The 21,166-nt window shown below is 42.3% G+C and overlaps 1 protein-coding gene across 3 annotated transcripts in view; it reads right to left on the reverse strand.

Annotated features, from left to right (window-relative positions):
- Window positions 1-19,032, reverse strand: part of arhgap15 (Rho GTPase activating protein 15) — a 37,383-nt gene extending 18,351 nt beyond the window's left edge. Inside the window, exons 1-9 of one of the 3 annotated variants that reach the window (XM_069663323.1) lie at window positions 18,977-19,032; window positions 17,338-17,512; window positions 13,909-13,986; window positions 7,107-7,250; window positions 4,297-4,386; window positions 3,453-3,551; window positions 3,111-3,246; window positions 2,153-2,287; window positions 1,861-1,959 (exon numbers count right to left, since the gene is read on the reverse strand). In XM_069663323.1, the coding sequence (XP_069519424.1) occupies window positions 1,861-1,959; window positions 2,153-2,287; window positions 3,111-3,246; window positions 3,453-3,551; window positions 4,297-4,386; window positions 7,107-7,250; window positions 13,909-13,986; window positions 17,338-17,512; window positions 18,977-18,990 (970 nt within the window). In that variant the 5' untranslated portion in view covers window positions 18,991-19,032. Of the gene's footprint in view, window positions 1-1,860; window positions 1,960-2,152; window positions 2,288-3,110; window positions 3,247-3,452; window positions 3,552-4,296; window positions 4,387-7,106; window positions 7,251-13,908; window positions 13,987-17,337; window positions 17,516-18,976 lie in introns of all 3 variants that reach the window. The other 2 variants (XM_069663322.1, XM_069663324.1) reach the window with 2 other exon arrangements.
- Between the last annotated feature and the right edge of the window lie 2,134 nt (window positions 19,033-21,166).

The raw sequence follows: 21,166 nt of genomic DNA on the forward strand, positions 1-21,166 counted from the left end.
AGGGGTCAGAGGGGAGGGGTTGACAGGGGGTGCAGGTAGCCCTTTGAAGTTGGAGTGGGTGAGGGTTGTGAAAGAGTTCTTTTCAAACCTGCAGTAGAAGATGTTCAGGCCAGTTGGCGGTTTTCCACAGGGTGGGGGAATGGTCTCCTGTAATTGGTGATGTTCTGCAGGCCTCTCCACACTGATGCAGGGTCGTTGGCTGAAAAGCTACATGCAGAACATCGCTTGTGCAGGACCACATCCCCACTTCTATGGGCCTCCTCCTTGGCTTGACATAGCTGCCTGAGTTTTGATGTGAACCAGGGTTTAGTGTTGTTGTATGTGCAGAAGGTTTTGGTCTGCACACACAAAAGCTAATGTACGATGTCCCAGTGTCAGTAAGTTCATCTAGGTATGTGGCTGCAGCTTAAAAAACACTCCAGTGCATACAGTCAAAGCAGGCCTGTAACTTCAGTTTTGACTTGTCTGTCTATTTCTTCACTGTCTTCACTACAGGCTGAGCAGATTTTAATTTCTGCTTGTAGATAGGAATAAGATGGACCAGACAGTGGTCAGAGAGTCCCAAAGCTGCACGGGGAACAGAGCGATATGAGTCCTTTAAAACTGTGTAACAGTGGTCTTGAATGTCTGTTTATATTTTGGCAGTTCATGGCTGAGGTTTGCTCTCTTAAAATCCCCCAGACTGATGAGCAGGGAGTCTAGATGTTTTTTATCCATGTCTGTGATCTGGTCTGCCAGGTGTTATAATGCCTCAGTTACACACCGACCAGAACAAATGAGGAAAACTCCTGCGGTGAATAAAAGGGTTTACAGTCCAGAAAAAGAGTCTCCAGGTGAGGGCTGCATGACCTCTTTAACACTGCGACATCTGTACACCAACCTTCGTTAATAAAGAAGCAGGTTCCGCCTCCCCTCGTCTTTCCCGAAAGCTCCATTACACTCCGTAAAGCTGGGCCGGTAGATGTAGTGAGCTTTCTGGGATGTGTTCACTGAGCTAGGTTTTGGTGAAACGGATCTGCATAAGTCCGTATTTTTACAGTAGAGGAGCAGCAGTCCTTCCATCTTGTTAGCCAGAGAGAAGACATTCGCCAGGTGGATAGACGGTAGCGCAGTGCGTAATCCCCGATACCTCAGTTTCATGAGTGCTCTTGCTCACATCCCTCGTTGGTGTCTCTGGCAAATTCCATATAGAGCCGCTGCTCTAGACTCTCCGTTAAACTTTCCGGTTTCGGTTTTACAGAGAAAAAGTTTCAGCAGAGGAAAACCCAATGTTTAGAAGTTCCTCTCTGGTAAATGTGACCAGAAAGGGAGAGCAGAAGACTAAACAAAAACACAAAAAGTACTAGAAGCGCAGTACCAAGGCTACCATCTGTGGCACCTTCTTGTCTTGTGCATCTATTAGTCATGCCTCTATGCTAAGCTAAGCTAAGCTCCTGTTGGTCTGCCTGCCTGCACAGCTAATGTTCTTGTTTCCCTGCTCTTTATGTTTAGTGTCATTATATGACTTTTGTAACGTTATATGAATAAAAAATCGATTGATTAATTGATTGGTTGTTTGATGCATTACTTGTTTGTTTGGTTGATTGGTTAATTAGTTGATTGATTGATTGATTGGTTGATTGGTTGTTTGGTTGGTTTGCTCATTGGTCGGTTGGTTCATTGGTTGATTGATTAGTTGGTTGGTTCATTAGTCTATTGATTGATTGATTGATTGGTCGATTGATGCATTCCTTGGGTAGTTGTTTGCTTGTTTGGTTGGTAGGTTAATTGATTGATTGGTTGGTTTGTTCATTGATTGATTGATTGGTTTTTTTAATTGGTTACTTAATTAATTGGTTGGTTGATTGATATTGTACAAACCTCTCTTGTCCACGGCGTCCACACAGATCTGAACAAACCTGGGCACAGTGTGTCCTTCGCGCTCGCAGAGAGTCAACAAATGGCAGCCGAAGACTCGATCTGAGACAGACATGGCATTGATAATTATTATTATTGTTACAACAGTAATAATAATTAAACGTAAATCTTAGACGTTTAATATTCTTGATGTTGCACTAAATGTAATGACTTATCATTAACACACGTAACAAAAGTTTTTGTGTCTACTTGTTGATATCACTCGTGTTGGACTTTGTAAGGAAATAGCAGGAACCTTTGATGAGGCCTTTTTCCTGCAGAGTCTTCATGGACGGACGTCTGGTGATGAACTTCTTCAGTCGGTTCTTTACTCCGTTCTTGTCGGCGCTGTCGGAAGTGCTGTGTTTCAGCTTTGAGCTGCCAAACATGTCTGCAGAAAAACATCAACTACTAACTGAAAGTTTTTGTCTGTTTTCAGTATTTCAGTCTGTAAAATCAACATCGACACATCATTAGCTGCCGGTCAACATGTTGATCGAAAAGCTAATTATTACAAAGTAACTTGCTCTGACAGCATTGCACCCTGAATTGCTCCTGGAAAGGATTTGATTATCAGTGGCCTCGACATGTAGTGTCAAAGCATCGTGAGTGGTCAGAAGACTAGAAAGGCTCTACATAAGTACAGTCCATTTAGCATTTATTTTAAAGTAGTAAATACTAAGACTCTTTAAATGTGTTGAAGTGTGTAACAGTCAGAGTTGTGATGTTGCTGCAGTACCAAGTAGTACCACCGGGGGTGTCTCCCTCCTGCTTTGCTGTGATGTGCTGGAGTTAAGTTGTGTTCAGTCTTGATATGTTACTTTGACTGACGTCCACATGAGAGAACTCTCATCAGTAACAAGTTGGTGCAGGTTATGCAGTCCATGTTCTGTTCATGTATGATAATAGAACATAGCGCTGTTGAGACCTGGCATTGTATGGTTGATGTTTAGCATTATAAAATAAAGTGGAACTGTGGAAATCTCCATTCCCTCATCTGTCGAGTCTTTAAGCTAAGTGGCTACTCCGGAGCTAACTAGCCCCGCTGCCAGCTCTCTCTAACTACACCCAACAACGTTACAAGTGAATCTTAACTTTTTCTCCATTTGTGCTCAGTTGTTTCTGATTTCTCTTTTCTGACTTATGACAGCTGCTATGTTTCTTTGTTGATAAGATCATTTATCACAGTAATAACGTCTTTCTCAGTTACTTACTGATGGAGCGTCTGTGCACCGGGTTGCGTTGCTTGCTGCTGGGGGAGGCAGAACCATGTCCAGGTAGAGAGCTGTGTCTCGGCAGGTAATCTGTGCTGTTTGACCTCCGCAGAGGAAAGCCTCCATCTGCTTTAGTCTGAACAAATGGTTAGAACCAATAACAGGAAGGGTGCCTCCACTGTTGCAGGGATGATTTCTCTTTTTTTAGATCTGTTTACTGGTTTTCTTTGAAATGTTGTTCAGACTTAAGATACATTCTAGGTTTGAATCCACTGATAATAAAAGCTAAATAAAAGTAATATCAGGTTTGAAACAGAAGAGTGAAAGGAAGCACGTTCTTACCGAAGAGGTAACGCTCTTTCTGATGGCATCATGCCATTTAGTGGCAGTGGAGTAACTGTCAGCCTGGAGGAGGTACTCACTTCCTGTGTTTGTTGTGATCTGGACCAGATTATAACATAGAATTAAGTAACAAAAGGTACCTCACAGAAAAAAAACATGTTAAGATATGTTACTATAAAACAATATAGCGATATACATGTATATTTACAACATATACATTTCCATTAAAGCGACTAGTTTATGTTGGTTGTGGCGCCCCCTGTGGACAAAGCCGTACCTCTTATCTCTTTGATGATTTTGTCCTGTACATGCTTAAATTGTGGTTTTTAAGAAAACCTCTCATCCTGCTTTCTCTAACAGTCACATGTATCACTCACTTTAAATGTTTGCCCTGTAACATGTAAACAAAGGCAGCGTGCAGTTAATCCCTTCGTCTGACAACGACCCCCTGCCAGCAGTTTCATGCATTAAAAATAGTCTTGTTGCTGATGGTCTGGTTTGCTTTGTAATCATATAGCGCAGTGGTTCCCAACCTGGGGTCCGGGCCCCCCTCAGCCACACCTCTGCAAACTATCGGCTGATTGGTGTTAATTTTTGCCAATAAAGATTTGGAATGAATCCCTTCATTGTTTTGGTGCACGTGTGTGCGGGCTGGGGGGGCTCAGCCTTTCTGAGATACAAGCGGGGAGGCTCTAAGGAAAAAACGGTTGGGAACCACTGATATAGAACTTTTAGTCTGTTTCATAACCAGCAAAAAATCCTCACTTTAAATAGTACCAGTAAAAATTAATCAGCGATACACAACAGAAATATCAATAAGCTGAAGATTTGATCAGTTTGTTACCTGGAAGACATTTTTCCTGCTCGACTTCTCTGTCGTCCACTCAATAACGGCTCCACACAGCTGGACTACATCTGTCTTACTTCCTGCTTTCTAAACCCAGAGAGGGTGGACATGAGGTCAGAAGTAACACACAGTCAATAAAAAGACATAACTCATAGTACAGTCAAGAGATAAAGTACAGGTTAAGTATTTTAATACCAGATACTCATTCTGTTGTCTCACTTAATGACACAAAACTAAAAGAGATATAGTTGGGGACAAAAAGTTTAATAAGAAATAAAGTACGAATAATAAACATCAATCTCTTAATAAATTGAAGATAAATAGAGATAAAGTATTTGTTTACCAAAACTGAGATAAAGCAGAAAAACAGCAGAGATGAAGTACAGATAAAGTACAGATAAAATAGAGATACAGTAGAGCTGCAGTAGACATTCAGTGGAAACAAAGTACAGTTAAAGTATGTGAAGTACGTACAGGCAGGGCCGTTTCTAGCTGTTTGGGAGCCCTGTGCAAGGTGCTGTTTTGGCCCCTATTTTGTCAAACTACGATGCGGGCATTCCAAACCCTTTAAGATTGTGACAGAGCCACATTGAAAAAAAAAGTGTCAAATCAATGGTCATTAGAAGGTTTTAAAACTAAGACACTAAGAGTGAAAATGTTTGTTTTGCCTTTTAATGCTATGAAAATTAAACTGTCCACTGTAAATTAAAAGGATGTGGGTATGTGCCAGTTAAGAGGTACGTCTGTGCCGAGGTGATTAAGGGGGATGTGATGTAGACGAAGGGGGAGATTCGGCGCAGCAGGGTTGAATTGGGGAGCGACAGGCGAGAGTCTGCAGCTGCCCTTTACTACACAGTCTATTCAGTTGTGAAAAAAATGTAATGAAAAAATAGACTTTTGAATGTTCTGTGAGGGAAATTAAAAGGACATTATTCGAGCTCTCCGTTCCGGCATCTCCCGCGGCTGAACGCAGCATGAGGACGCCAAGAACAAAGACTTTGGGATTACTCTTCCTCCGGATTCTCGGTGAGATCTATCCTTTTTTGTCTGGATTTTGAGTACTGGTACCAGTCGCGCTCGATCGTTTTTTTTGTGGATTATTTTTGGTTTTGTGAGCGAACTGAAGGATTTTTGTTTTGGGGACAAACGGACGACGGCATCGACGGATTTATTGTTTGTTTTCGGGGTGGGAAAAGAAGGACTAAAAGTGACTATTCGAGTGAACTTGTTCAATTAAGTTCATATTTCGTTAGATTTGGACTTTTAGTTGGTTGTGAATATATATTGGACTGATTTAGAGAGTTATTTTTGTTGTAATTACATTTTTATTTGTGGCATTGAGCTGGGTGAAGGATATTGACACATATTGCTTTGATCACCTAAGTAGCCTGTCAATACATAGTAAAAAGGGTGAAACTTATTTCATATTAATATTTTCTCTGGTACCTGTTTAAATTTTTGTTTAAAAGGGTTATAGGTTTTCTTTTCTCCTAAAAGAACCCTTGAGCGTTGAACCTCGATAAAATAAAAAGGTCGAGTGTTACAAGATGATCCGGGGAGATGCATCAATCTGGTACACTTTAAGAGGGAAACAGACCAGAAAAAACTCTCTCAAATTCAACAGGTGTGAATGTGATGACTGATCGACAGTTGGGCACTTTAGGTAGCAGCCTCTGCCATCTGTGTATTAATGTGTGTGTGAATGTGACATGTCGTGTAAAAGCAGCTTTGAGTGGTCGCAAAGAGTAGAAAAGCGCTGTATAAGTACAGTCCATATCGCAGAGGGGAAGAAGCGGACCTTAAAACAGACTTTACAGGGCGCCTCGAAACCGACTATAAACAACGTCGGTATAATGAGTCGGTATTTGATAACCTGAGATTGTTTAGAACGAAATATTGATCATAACTTGTCATAAAATGCAGTGAATAACTGCAGATTTGATTTGTTTTCTGAGTCAACATCTGAGTGAAAATAAGTTGTCTAAAAATCAAAAGTATCAAAAACAGATTAATTTCTATTAAATTTAATCTAAAGAAATACCTCTCGTCATGATCAGTTATTCCCCTGCTAACTTTTCAGCAGGTAACACTACGTGTGAGCGTGATCATCAGTGAGGTCGGGTTTGATCAGCGTGACGTGATTTCTATTTATCCTGAAACTTTGAGCCTAATCAATAATGTTCATAGTTCATGAACAGACAGTATTTGGGCTGATTAAATAATTAATTCAGATCAGATGATCAGTGATCAAAAATGTAAATAATGAACAAATAATATAAAGACAGTGCTGTAAGAAATGTCCGTCTGGCTATGCAGCAGGAACACAGACTGCAGCCTGTTCTTCATGTGCAGGTGTTTGTTACACAGGTAACAGGTTACAGAGAGGAAACACTGTTACTGTGTGTTTCATTAGAATGAATACAGAGCACATGTGTGCAGACACAAACAGCTGTTAAAGCAGACTGACAGCTGATCCAGCGGTGATCAGCTGACGCGATCATCATAAACGGACGTCGCAGCACGTGACGCTTCATCGGAAAGGACGTCTCATGTCTCTTAAAAAACATTCCCTCGTTTCCTCTCTCCTCTCCTAGTTTCCTCTCTCCTCTCTTGGTTTCCTCGCGTCTCTCCATGTATCTCTGGTGGGAGGGACTAAGATGCAAGTGAAAGACGCAAGTGAAGGAAGCATGAGAGATAAGAGACATGAGAAGCAGCCAAAGTAGATCAACAGTAAAGAGGAAGTAGAGATGAAGTAAAGAGACAGTGGAGATGAAGTAGAGCTGAAGTACAGATAAAATATGGCGTACCTGGCTAGTTTCATGTTGTCTTTCTTTATAAAACAGAAGCTGGTCTGAGGTCAGAACGCTCCACATCTGAGTCCAGTTCTTCCTCTGCTTCTTGCCGTTCTCTGATATTTTGGTTACATTCAGGTGTTCACCTTTCAGCTCCTCCTGGACACACACACACACACACACACATAAGAAATAAACATGAAGGGGGGACTTCCGGTTGCAATGTAGGGATAGGACGTACGTGAGAAGGCTCTCATTTCACTTTTTGCTATCTTTGCGTTGTTTGTGTTTGTGTCTACAGCTGCATGTGCGGCTATAAGTGCAGCAGGGACGCTAGCAACATTTGTTGTTAACAACCCTCAGCTATAGGGGTGTAAGAAAATATTGATACTATTCAATATCCCAATATTATGTTTTGTGATACTGTATCGATTGGAAACATATTAATAATTTACATGCAACGATTCGAGGCAGTGGTTCATTTGTGTTGTGCTGTTTAAATCCCCGACCACTAGATGGCAGTTCAGCCATTTGACTCCAACACTCTAACACTCCTACGTAACGAAAAGCCCACATCCCTAACATAGCGCTAGCATTAGCAAACAATAACATTCATGGTCCGAAAGAGTTAGACAGGCTCCAGCGGCGTCTAAGGCTGAAGTGTGGGCTAATTTTGTCTTCCACAACAAAGACGGCTCTAAGGAGTAAGACAAGAGCCATGTTGTTTGCAAAATGTGCCGTGCCAAAGTCAAATACTCGGGTAACACAACAATCTGACAGCGCAGACACAGTCGATTTGTAACTGCACAGAGAAGTGTCCTGAAAGCTGGGCAAGTTGACTAGCTCATTTTCCTCCACAAAAACCTTGAACCATGAAAAAATAAGCATTGACATACAAACTGCATCTGCAACTGCATTGCATCTCCTTCTATCCCATGTTCGGCCCATCCAGTCGAGGCAGATGTCTGTTCAACATGAGTCTGGTTCTGCTCGAGGTTTCTGCCTGTTAGAGGAAGTTTTTCTGCCAATTTGCCGAATGTTGCTAAGTGCTACTCATGGTGATTCATGTTGGGCCTCTCTTTAAATAACAGAACAAAGAGTTGGTCTAGACCTGCTCTTTCTGTAAAGTGTCTTGAGATAACTCTGGTTATGATTTGGCGCTATACAAATAAAATTTGATTTGATTTAAATTTGAAACTGGAATAACGTGAAATCCAAGTTAAAAGGATCTGAGAATGCTCACCATGTGCATTTATTTTTTTGTTACATTTGTTTAATGTTTTCTTTAGGAATCCTGCAAGCACTTTTATTTTTCTGTCACAGTTTCAATAGAAACAAAAAGGTGAGGACCCAGATGCAGACTTAGATACTTAGGTTTAATAAACAAAAGGCAAAAAATGCAAAAACAAAATCTAAAATCCAACAAAAGACAAAAAAGGGAAATCAAAAGGCAGAGCTAAAAACTTGCAACAAAACCCAAACTTGTTTACCATACATAGTACTTAGTAATTGTCTTTCGGAGAATTGAAAATTCAAAATGGCCGCCATTTTTCAGCTGTGCTGTTGACTGGTTGGTTATGGATGATCTCTGTGTCGAATTATACAGTTTTCTTGATGCAGAATTTAAATGAGGAACTTTAGAATTTCTAAGAAGCTTCATTCTATCTCAAAAGACTCATATTAAGTGAGGCCAAACCTAGGCTCTATCACAGGAAAGACTATTCACATTCGCCTTCACAGTAACAGAGGGCTGTGCACTCTAACTGAGCCTTTTTGCACTTGCACTGCCCCACACAACCCTTCTTACATTAGCAGGAGAGAAGTTCATAGCTGGACTGGCCTGCATCTGGTAGGCATGTCCAGAAGGGTTCATAGTACCCCTCAGGTGTCTTTGACCAGCCCCATCTGCACGGTGAAGGTAGTTCTGGTGTGGACACCAGCACCTGACCCCACACGTGGCCTCCTTGGTACACTGGTCTCTTGACATGCTCTTCTAGGGCAGCCTTTGTCAGAGGGATTGACTGTACATTGTGTCTCTTCGCAAATAACTTCCTCCTTGCCATATCTATTTCTAAGATTATAAGCCTCTCAATTGTGGCCATTACCTCCTGTGGTTTGTCATTTGGGGCTGAAGACAGTTTCAACAGGGCATGTGTCAGCTCAGGAAACACAGCCCAGGCAATCTTTTTCCCGTGGCCAACAAAGCTTGACACAGTGTCACAACCCGTCAATGCATGGAACACTGGTAGTGCACATGGTTTTTCAGATGTACATGTAATAACATTCAACTATCGACTTCCTCATGTGTACAAGGAGCAATCGAAGACCTATCTGTGAGTGGTGGCTTGCTAAGGACTTCCATATCTTTAGTGACAACAAGCTGCTTATCCTCCAGCACTAACGATCTGAGCAGAGCATCTGAGAGCAAGGCAAACAACTCAGTCTTATTGCTGTCAACTCTAAGAAAGTTTTGCCAGTTCCTGGGAATGGCTGCAGCACCTACGACACGTCTCTGAACCTCTATCCCACGCTTTGTTCTTGTAGCAACTTTCAGAGACTCAGACAAGTAGCAGTCCCACACCAGATCAAGCCTGGACACACTTTCAAATCTTCTGGTCACATGGAGATCACATGGGCATAGTCATTGAAGGTTTTTACTGAACTTGGTTTCAGCATCTGGATGATGGCTGCCCCATCTACAATAGTGCAGGTAACCTTCGGACTGGCAGCGTATGCACTCTTATGCAGATCACTCTTCAGTCCCAGACGAAGACCTCCCCCATCAGACAGCGCTGGTGGACATGATTGGTTCTCGTGTCGAAAGAACTCATGTAGGTTTCCATCTCTGGTCTGGCAAGCAATGAAATCTTGAAAAGCGCTCCATGTCCTGTTTGAAAGAGACCAATTTCTGTGTGTGTTTTGATACTCTATTCACGGTTGAAGCACTGAACACCATCAACTTATTTCTTGTTATAGTGTCGTCCACTGGCAGGTCTTAAATCAGGTCCTTGCTTTCTTCTTCAAATGGGTTTTCAGAATGTTCCATTGCACTGACCAAAACATCTTTGATTAAAGAGACCTGGACACTTGTTGTTTGGTCATGGTGACGCGTGTCATCTGATTTTTTCGAACCAATCTCAAACTCCTGCTTGGATCGGGCAACTTCTGGTCCTGCTACCATCCATCGCAATAGTGCAGATGGGTTGTCAGTGAGGCCCACAGCACCACCATCTCCTTTGATGCAGGCATTGATCTACTCATGGGCCTGGTCAATGGCCATGGAGGAAAACACCTTCTTGGTCTTCTGGACGGTGGAATTGCCTGCCCTGAACACCTGACTATGCTCAGGTGTGTCCTTGGAAGTTCAGCCATGTCTCTCAGGTGAACTGGAATCCATCTTGCATAATGGGTATGATCCATTGCATGAAACCATTTGGCTAGTTCTGTTAGTGCATCAAGGTACATGGAGAAAGATGCCTCTCACAATGACCGCAACAAGACCAGCACAAGCAGCTCTAGCTCAAGAACAATAGACCAGTCCTGAAACTGTGGGATGTTTTCCGCTCTCTGGCTGCACCAAGCTTCAAACGCTAGAGGAACTTGATCTGTTTGTGTTTGACAATATCTGTCATAAGCCCGGTGCTGCAGAACATTTAGAGCTCCTGCTGTGATTTGATGGGCTCTCATGGTGCGAGATACATGGGCTGCTTTGAGGAAGGAGTCAGCTGTCCCTGGAGATGAGATGTCAGCTTGTACTAGTGCTTCAACCCAACCACTTCCTTGTAAGCGGTTCCCCAACATCTTCAGTGCCGCCTTCTCAATATGTAGCCGACCAAACATAACCAGCAGCTTGTCTTCACCATATTTCTCTGCCCACTGTTTTGCCAGGGCATATAGTGGTTGGTCAAATGTGACCACAGGACTCTGGCCAGGATTCAAGTGTTTCACAGCTTTACTTATGACATCAAGTGAATGCTTGATCATGGCCACAGTGTGAGCACTTACCTGAAACAGTGGAACATGTGGCACAAATTCCTAGTGGCTGTCGGCTAGCATGGAAGGCAGCCCAAGAGGTATCCAATGAATCATCTGCAGTGGTTTTGTTTTCAATGACGTCTCTTGCATTGTCCAACCACTGGTACTCTTCCTTGGTATGCTGGCTGTAGCCATCTCTAGTGAGTGATTCTACCCTGGTTTCTGGAACCTGTGAGACCTTCACATTGCTAGCAACAGGGTGGACCACAGTGTAGTATGCTGGCAAGCGGTCAATGGTCTTGGAACATTCTCCCTCAGGCCCACTGAGTGTATTAACTGGCACTGAACCCCATGCTGAGTTTCACAGCAGTGGTGTCAGCAGTGTGCCCTAGCTGTGCTTCGACATCCACTCTATTACATTTCCATTCATACAATGGTTCAGTTTTCATTTTGCAGATATAGGGATTTTTGAGTTTATTGGATCAAAATTCTAATTCCAAAAAAATAGATAAGTTAAGATAATCCTTTATTGATCCTCAGGGGGGGAAATTCGGATTACTAGCTCTATTTTATTGCAATTCCAATTTTGATGCCTGCCATGACTGCCATCTTGAAAGAAACTTTGGTCATATTCATTTGTGACATAGACGGAAGCCTCTGGCCAATTACAAAGTTCCATATTTGAATTCTGCATCATAAAAAATGAGTGATTTGACACCAATATCACCCATATCAGACAGTCATACCAGTTACAGCTGCCATCTTGAAAAATGGCGGCCATCTCGAATTTTCAATGACAATTTTCAATTATCCAAAAGACAATTACCAAGTACTATGTATGGTAAAGAAATTCAACTAATTTTGTCTGTAGTATCACATTATATCCATCACTCATAAGAAAACAGTTGTTGCTGGCGGCCATTTTGAAAAATGGCTGCCATGGATGCCATGTTGAAAATTCATGATGCCTTCATATCCAATTCTTTTGGGAATGCCTTTGGCTATAAATGTACCAAGTTTCATGCTTTTATCACAAACTGAACAAATTCCTTGTTGACGAGGCTGGCAGCAGATGGGGAGAAACTGTTCCTGTGTCGAGAGGTTTTGGTCCTGATGGAGCGCAGCCTCTTGCCAGAGAGGAGGGTCTCAAACAGACTGTGACCGGGGTGAGAGGGGTCATCCTGTGCAGAGCGGATGATATGCTGCAGCCTGCCCTTGTCCCTGGCAGTAGCAGCAGTGTACCAGACGGTGATGGAGCAGGTGAGGATGGACTCAACGAGGGCGGTTTAGAAGATGGGGGCAGGTGTGGCTGCTTTCTTCCTAAAATCCACAACCATCTCCACTGTCCTCAGAGCATTAAGCTCCAGGTTGTTTTCACCACACCAGGTCATCAGGTGGTCAATGTCCCACCTGTAGGCAGACTCGTCCCCACCAGAGATGAGTCCAATGAGGGTGGTGTCGTCCGTGAGCTTCAGGAGCTTGACGGACTGATGACTGGAGGCGCAGCTGTTGGTGTACAGGGAGAAGAGCAGAGGGGAAAGAGCGCAGCCTTGAGGGGAGCCGGTGCTGATGGTCCTGGAGTCAGAGACGTGTTTCCCCAGCTTCACCTGCTGCCTCCTGTCAGACAGGAAGTCTGTGATCCGCCTGCAGGTGGACTCGGGCACGTTCAGCTAGGAGAGCTTGTCCTGAAGCAGAGCTGGGATGATCGTGTTGAAGGCAGAGCTGAAATAACAAACAGGATCCTGGCATAGGTTCCTGCTGAGTCCAGATGCTGGAGGATGAAGAGGATGTTGACGGCGTCGTCTACGGACCTGTTGGCTCTGTAGGTGAACTGCAGGGGGTCCAGGAGAGGGTCTGTGATGTACCTGAGGTATGAGAGCACCAGGCACTCAAATGACTTCACCACCACAGAGGTCAGGGCGATGGGTCTGTAGTCATTAAGTCCTGTGGTCCTCGGCTTTTTGGGGACAGGAGTGATGGTGGAGGCCTTGAAGCAGGCTGGCACGTGACAGGTCTCTAGTGAGGTGTTGAAGATGTCTGTGAACACCGGAGACAGCTGATCGGCACAGTGCCTCAGGGTGGAGGGGGAGACAGAGTCCGGTCCTTTGATTAAAAATCCTGTTAACATCTCTCTCCATGATAGAGAGAGTTGTTGCTGTGGTATGAGGAGAGGTGGAGGTTATAAGCTGTAGTTGTTGAGTTGAGTCCCGAGGGATGGTGTCAGGACTGTCCCATTGTCTTTCCCATCGACAGTAAAACTCATTGAGGTTGCAAGGCGCAGGTCATTAACAGAGTGTGATGATGACATTGAGCATGTTGTTTATGTTGATTAGGATATTTATGATGGCAATGATGACCAATTTGACCTTGTTGATGTTGCTGGTGATGATAATTATTTAAAAACGCCCCGTGCACTGCCTGTCGACACCAGTGTCCGATCGCCCTTGAAGCTGTTTGCTGGCACTTATTGACTTTGTTCCCTCCTGTCTTGATCATTGCTTGTGTTGTATTAACTCGCAGATGTAGTTCTCAGTCACATACATCACAAATTTTTAATGACAATCAGATGAAAAATGGTATAATACAAAGCAAATGGTTGTAGACGGGTGTTGGGTTCTGGAAAACGGAGTTTAAATTCAATCTGTGATGATGTGATCACAAAAGTAAAGTGAGGTAATTGTTTGATTGTGCTGTGACAGCAAGACTAAAATGTGTTTTCTGATTATCTCACATCAAGTTCGATTTTCTGTTTGTAACATTTCTGAAAAAGGTTGATATATGTTGTAAACAGGTGGGAATAATGTAAAAATAATGTTTTTAAGATGTTAAATTTCAAACTTACCAGCTGTTCAAAAACAGAGGCTCCGCCTCCTGATACGGCCATGTTGTGTTGAGACTGATTTCTGCGATGCCGAGACATCTTAAAACAGAAAAATTAAGTAATTAAAACTGGACTGCATCCATTGTGCATGGGAGGCTTGAGCCAGAGTTAGAGCTGTTGATCCCTTAGTTGTTGTTTGATTCCCGGCTCCCCTAGGCCACTTGTGAGAGAACACAAGCCAAGTGTGCAAGATACTGAACCCTAGAAAGCTCCCAAAGCCCCTTTGGTAAATGGATTGTAACATTAAGAGCTTTGACTGTTCAGAAGAGAGCCGAATAATGTAACTGTTTCTACTAGTAGTGTAACGGATCGCAGTTGATCCGTGAGCCGTACGGATCACCCCTCACGGTTCGGCACGCAGGTGATCCGCGGACCAACAAAAGTTTAACATCATGATGTGAAATACACTGTTACTTCCGCTAAATCCCTGTGCAGAGTTACAGTGAAAAGAGACAACACAACGTGGTGTTTTACTCTGATGTACAGTTATTAGGGGTGTGGACTTGATGTAGCCTGATGTGGAAGTTGACGGTCATGCATCCATGCAGTGACAGAACGTAAAGTTTGGGGAGCTTAGCAGCTGCTGCAGCACGAGCTTCACATAGCACGTTGCTTTACATAGTGCTGCAAATCGGAGCCTATCAGACCACGGAGGCCCCTGGCTTGTTTTAAAGGCCCTGGAAACTCGGCTTGAAATAGCAAAAATGCATATATGATATCAGAGCTGAGTGTGTCATAAAGCATCCACAAAAATCTGAGTGAAAATAAACGTTCAGAAGCACGAGAAAATCTTCTTGAAAAACAGCTCATTAGGCTGTTCAGACCATTTCACAGGACTGTGTAGGCGTGGCAGATCCCATGTTGACTGACACCTGCCGGGCTCCGCCTGTCCGCGTTCTCATGGCAACTGTCAACACAACAATGGCGCATGGGAAAGCAGTGTTTCCTCTAGGACTTTCAGCAGCAGGGTAGAGGGTGTTGTACCACCCAGGTATGTGCGCATGTGCACATCATATCAAAACTATTGCTGTCAGGTGATTAAAAAATGAATCTAATTAATTACAGGCTTTGTAATCAATTGATTTCAATAAATCTCATATTTCAATGATTTCTGTGAGGAGCACGTCACATGTAGACTGACTCAGTCTTATTTCTTCCTTCCACACTTTAATTGTTCTCTCTTCTTCACCTCATTAAGTTTTAATTCACAAACTACTTTAACCTGATCACTTTGCTTCAGTCCCCCAACACAGCTGCACCTGTGCTCTCTGCACAGCTGCTGGCCCCGCCCCCTCTTTCTGTCTGTCTCTCTGTCTGCTGTGTTGACTGTCTTCATCAGCTGTATGTTTCATTAAGTCACAAAAGTAACATATCTTCTCTCGCAATTCAGTCCTCACGTGAGCCGCGTGTGCACGAGGGACGTTATTAATGACGTAGGGATCGAAACGATTGATCGTTACCAAATGACATCGTCTTTTATAAGCTTTATAAAGCGCGACAATCAATGAGTTAACAGTAGGGACGTGCGGAGTTAGACTGACAATATCTCCTCATTCAGTATAATATTGTGCAGCTCGCTGGAGGGAGATCACCAGGGAGCTGAACGTGTGATACTGAGCGCACAGCTGATAGAGGCACGTGGATCGTTTACACTGCGTGTTAGAACTGCACATGTATGCCGATGTCAGCGATGCGGAGCGGACCCTCTTTGGCCATTAGAAGTAAACTGGTCCCGCTGTTGTTTATTTGGTTGCCAAGACTTCACGAGTTCACTGTTTCAGTGCTCTTCCTCAATGAGGAGAGGATGGACGATCGTTGATTTGCAGCGGAAATCTCCAAAGAGTCGTTCATTTACAACTTCTGAAGCAGCGGCTGCAACAATTCATTAAATGTATGTAGCGGAAACACTGCTGCTTCTCCAAGTCCGCCGCATTTAGAAAAAAAAAGAATGACACGTTGTCATCTCAGATGGTGGATGTGCACTGGGGACAGCACACAGGCATGATGGGAAAAAGGTGATCGTTAGGTAACTACAGCAGGTATGTGCAGAGACGTTCAGAGTATGTGGACAGGAGTTAGCTCAGACTCAGAGAGGAAGATCGATCACGAGCCGAGAAGTGTTATTGCACCTGTGAGGGCAGGACAACTGCGGTTGATTGGCTCAAGGAAATGTATGACGTGATGAATATCATACATGACCACGCCCAGTTTAACCCCAGTGTCAGGGAAGTAACAAAGAAGGAATGGCAATAACTCAAGTTGGGATGAAAACTAATTTCTAAAACCTTTAAGATGCTTACTAGGATGTACATAAGACCCTAAATTACACAGTTAGAATGATTTCGTGGATTTGGGTTTTCAGGGGCTTTAATACTTCTATGTGAGGTGTGGGTATTTCACTGCACAGTGGCTGCTTTGTATCAAACAGGGCTTCCACATTTCTACTTTCACGCATTTATTTTGAAAGTACCAGCTGGTGGATGCTTGTGATAACAATCGGTTGCTTAACGTTATTGACTGCTGTTGTATTTATTTGAACCCACCGGTAATCCACACACTCCGTTTCACAGCGCAGTGCTGGGTCCAAAAGCTGAAGACCTAATCCCAAAATGAAAGCTCACTGTTTGCTGTTTCATTGGGACTCGGACCGAACGTGCTGCACATGAATCAGTGCAGTATGAAGATACACACAAATCCTCTTAATGAACGGTGAGCATATACTATGTGTTCACTGTAGACAGACTGCTATGAGAAAAACTTGTTTTATTATGCTGCCTTTGTGAAGCACTAGCTTGGATTTTGAAAAGTGCTCCATAAAATGTTATTATTATGATTATTTTTATTTATTATTATTATTATTATTATTTATTGTTATTGTACTCTTGACTGTATAAAAAGCACCTAAATAATATGGGAGTTCAACTCTACTTGAGTTAAATAATTAATTATCGTAATATTATTGAAAATTGACCATCCAATACATTGTATCGCATATAGAGACACATCGTGCATTGTGAATAATTATTTTATTTTTTGCTGATCTGAAAAAGGATCCGATCCGTGACTTAAAACCGTGAAGCGATCCGAACTGTGAGTGTTGTGATCCATTACACCCCTAGTTTTTACATACTGTCAGATCTACAGGTCTACTGTAGGAAGTGTCTGCATACTGTAAGAAGTGTCTACATACTGTAGGATGTGTCTGCATACTGTAGGATGTGTCTGCATACTGTAGGATGTGTCTACATACTGTAGGATGTGTCTGCATACTGTAGGATGTGTCTACATACTGTAGGATGTGTCTACATACTGTAAGATGTGTCTGCATACTGTAAGATGTGTCTACATACTGTAGGATGTGTCTGCATACTGTAGGATGTGTCTACATACCGGTTTCTGAGGCAGGTCAGACTCCTGCAGGACCATAGACTTGGACTGACTGAGCCGTTCTCCAGAGGTCTGCGAGGTCTTTTTGCGTAGCTGCACAGCTCCCTGTGCTGCTGAACTGCGCTGTGGAGGCTGAATAAGTGGTGGCTGCTTTGCTGCGATCTGGATGTTTGTGATTCTGCTGATGTACAAACAAATGAAAAAGAATGTGAACTTTTTCAGAACTTTTAACTTTGTGCAACAGTAGTTCCTGTCGATACCGAATTTCCCCTCTGGGGATCAATAAAGTACTATCTTAGATTAACTTATTTTTCACTGTGTTCACAAAGGATTGAAAGGAACAAGTGGTGATATACCATCCTATCTGTAGACTATGATAACATATTCTTTCTACTGAACATGATAAAACAGAGTTCCATGTCTGCATTTCATACTGCTTCCAGCAAACAGCCACAGCCGGATCAAGGATCGGGTTAACAGCTGAGGAAATCACTGAATCGATCACAAATCATTCAGTAAACGTCTGAGGACTGTTGGACGTTCTCTGGTTTGGGTTCCTGTTTGCAGCTCTCATTGCTTCACTGTTACACAACATGTGTTCTTCTGTCAGTCAACAACAAGGAGAGTTTAAAAGAGACCAGAGGCAATGATATAACAGACCTTTGCTGCAAAGAAAAACATTCAGTAAGAGTAATTGCAGAAAAAATCTTTGCTCTACCCACAAAGTATGCACACGACCCCAACACTCAGAGGTCCCTGATCCTCAGATTCTCAGGCCTCAGTTTGTTGTTAATGTTAATTATATTTGTTTTGTCTGTTAGCATAGAGAGAAGGCGAGGGACATGATGGAGAGAAAAAAGAAATGGAGCTGATTTATTTAAAGTCAGAGAGATTAAAGCCGATAACAGATAACCATGTGAAAACATCAAACAGGTTAAAACTCTGTTTGTTTAGGATAGAATGAAGATGTGCTGATGGATGATTCCCTGAAACACTCAGGTTGTTATAAAGCATAACGAAGGTCTAAACTGCATAAAATGTGTTCTTATTACATCAATGTATGCTGTAGTCTTTGTTGATGTAACTACGCCACAATATAAAACAAAAAAAATGATCAGCTTTACGGAAACTGGAGTAAAAGCAGAAGAAATGACGATCCTCGTTGATACGATAAACTGTATTTCTTATCAGTGAGTAGTTACTGTATAAACTGTAGTGTGAAACAGTCTTCAGATATTTAAGGCTCACACTTCTGAGTGTTTGAACCTGTTTAGTAGCTGACTGTGAGATAAAACCACATTTTCAACAGTACAACTGCTACCATCACGCAAACCCTCCTGAAGCTTCAGTTACAGGAAACATGCAAAGCCTCCACACGGAAGCTGAACTTCAGTCATGCATCAAGTCTTATTTTCACCTCCTCATGATGTGAGAACAACACAATCTGAACGTTATCAGAGCCAGGAGAAGGCAGTCGGTGTCTGTCAGTGTAATGAACAAACAGCTCATCCACAAGTGTTCATTCCATCAATAACACATCGGTTCAGACCTACAGAGTGAAAGTATAGATGTACAGAAACCTGCAGACAGACTCTCCACAAACAATCACAGAAACAAACCAGATCATTGAATTGGATCTTACCTCGTACCCGCCATCTCTGTGTCTCTGATCTAAAAAGACGAGGCACAGACTCGAGGCCGGACTGTTAGAGGAAGTTAGATTCATCACGTGGTTTTTCAAACCAGCCGTCTCTGACTGCTGCAACAGTTTCCTGAAAGAAAAAACTGCCTCATGAGAGCAGTTTGTCCCCGAGTCAGTTATTGAACAGTTATCTGCCCACACAGAAAGCTGCTGATCTGAGTGCTGCTCTTATTGATTATTAATAAGATGTTACAGATGCATACAGATGGATGTTACAGTCACATACAGAGGGTTGTTATAGTCACAAACAGAGATGTTACAGTCACAAACAGATATGTTACAACATACAGATGGATGTTACAGTCACATACAGAGGGTTGTTATAGTCACAAACAGAGATATTACAGTCACAAACAGATATGTTACAACATACAGATGGATGTTACAGTCACATACAGAGGGTTGTTATAGTCACAAACAGAGATGTTACAGTCACATACAGAGGGTTGTTATAGTCACAAACAGAGATGTTACAGTCACATACAGAGGGATGTTATAATCACAAACAGAGATGTTACAGTCACATACAGAGATGTTACAATCACATACAGAGGGTTGTTACAGTCACAAACAGAGATGTTACAGTCACATACAGATGTGTTACAGTCACATACAGATGTGTTACAGTCACAAACAGATATGTTACAGTCACATACAGAGATGTTACAATCACATACAGAGGGTTGTTACAGTCACATACAGAGATGTTACAGTCACATACAGAGATGTTACAGTCACAAACAGATATGTTACAGTTACATACAGATATGTTACAGTTACATACAGAGGGATGTTACAGTCACATACAGAGGGTTGTTACAGTCACAAACAGATATGTTACAGTCACATACAGAGATGTTACAGTCACAAACAGATATGTTACAGTCACATACAGAGGGTTGTTACAGTCACAAACAGAGATGTTACAGTCACAAACAGATATGTTACAGTCACATACAGAGATGTTACAATCACATACAGAGGGTTGTTACAGTCACATACAGAGATGTTACAGTCACATACAGAGGGTTGTTACAGTCACAAACAGATATGTTACAGTCACAAACAGATATGTTACAGTCACATACATAGGGATGTTACAGTCACAAACAGAGATGTTACAGTCACATACAGATATGTTACAGTCACATACAGAGGGTTGTTACAGTCACAAACAGATATGTTACAGTCACATACAGAGATGTTACAGTCACAAACAGATATGTTACAGTTACATACAGATATGTTACAGTTACATACAGAGGGATGTTACAGTCACATACAGAGGGTTGTTACAGTCACAAACAGATATGTTACAGTCACATACAGAGATGTTACAGTCACAAACAGATATGTTACAGTCACATACATAGGGATGTTACAGTCACAAACAGAGATGTTACAGTCACATACAGATATGTTACAGTCACATACAGAGGGATGTTACAGTCACGAACAGAGATGTTACAGTCACACACAGAGATGATACAGTCACAAACAGATATGTTACAGTCACATACAGAGATGTTACAGTCACATACAGAGATGTTACAGTCACATACAGAGGGTTGTTACAGTCACAGAGATGTTACAATCACATACAGAGGGTTGTTATAGTTACATACAGAGATGTTACAGTCACATACAGAGATGTTACAGTCACATACAGAGGGATGTTACAGTCACATACAGAGGGTTGTTACAGTCACAGAGATGTTACAATCACATACAGAGGGTTGTTATAGTCACATACAGAGATGTTACAGTCACAAACAGATATGTTACAGTCACAAACAGATAAGTTACAATCACATACAAAGGGTTGTTATAGTCACATACAGAGATGTTACAGTCACATACAGAGATGTTACAGTTACATACAGAGATGTTACAGTCACATACAGAGGGATGTTACAGTCACATACAGAGATGTTACAGTCACATACAGATGTGTTACAGTCACATACAGAGGGATGTTACAGTCACATACAGAGATGTTACAGTCACATACAGAGGGATGTTACAGTCACAAACAGAGATGTTACAGTCACATACAGATGTGTTACAGTCACATACAGAGGGATGTTACAGTCACATACAGATATGTTAGTCAAATACAGAGGGATGTTA

The sequence above is a fragment of the Semicossyphus pulcher genome, unplaced genomic scaffold (genome assembly GCF_022749685.1).
Source record: "Semicossyphus pulcher isolate SPU_LCO1_2020_fin unplaced genomic scaffold, fSemPul1.0.p SCAF_15, whole genome shotgun sequence".
NCBI lineage: Eukaryota > Metazoa > Chordata > Actinopteri > Labriformes > Labridae > Semicossyphus > Semicossyphus pulcher.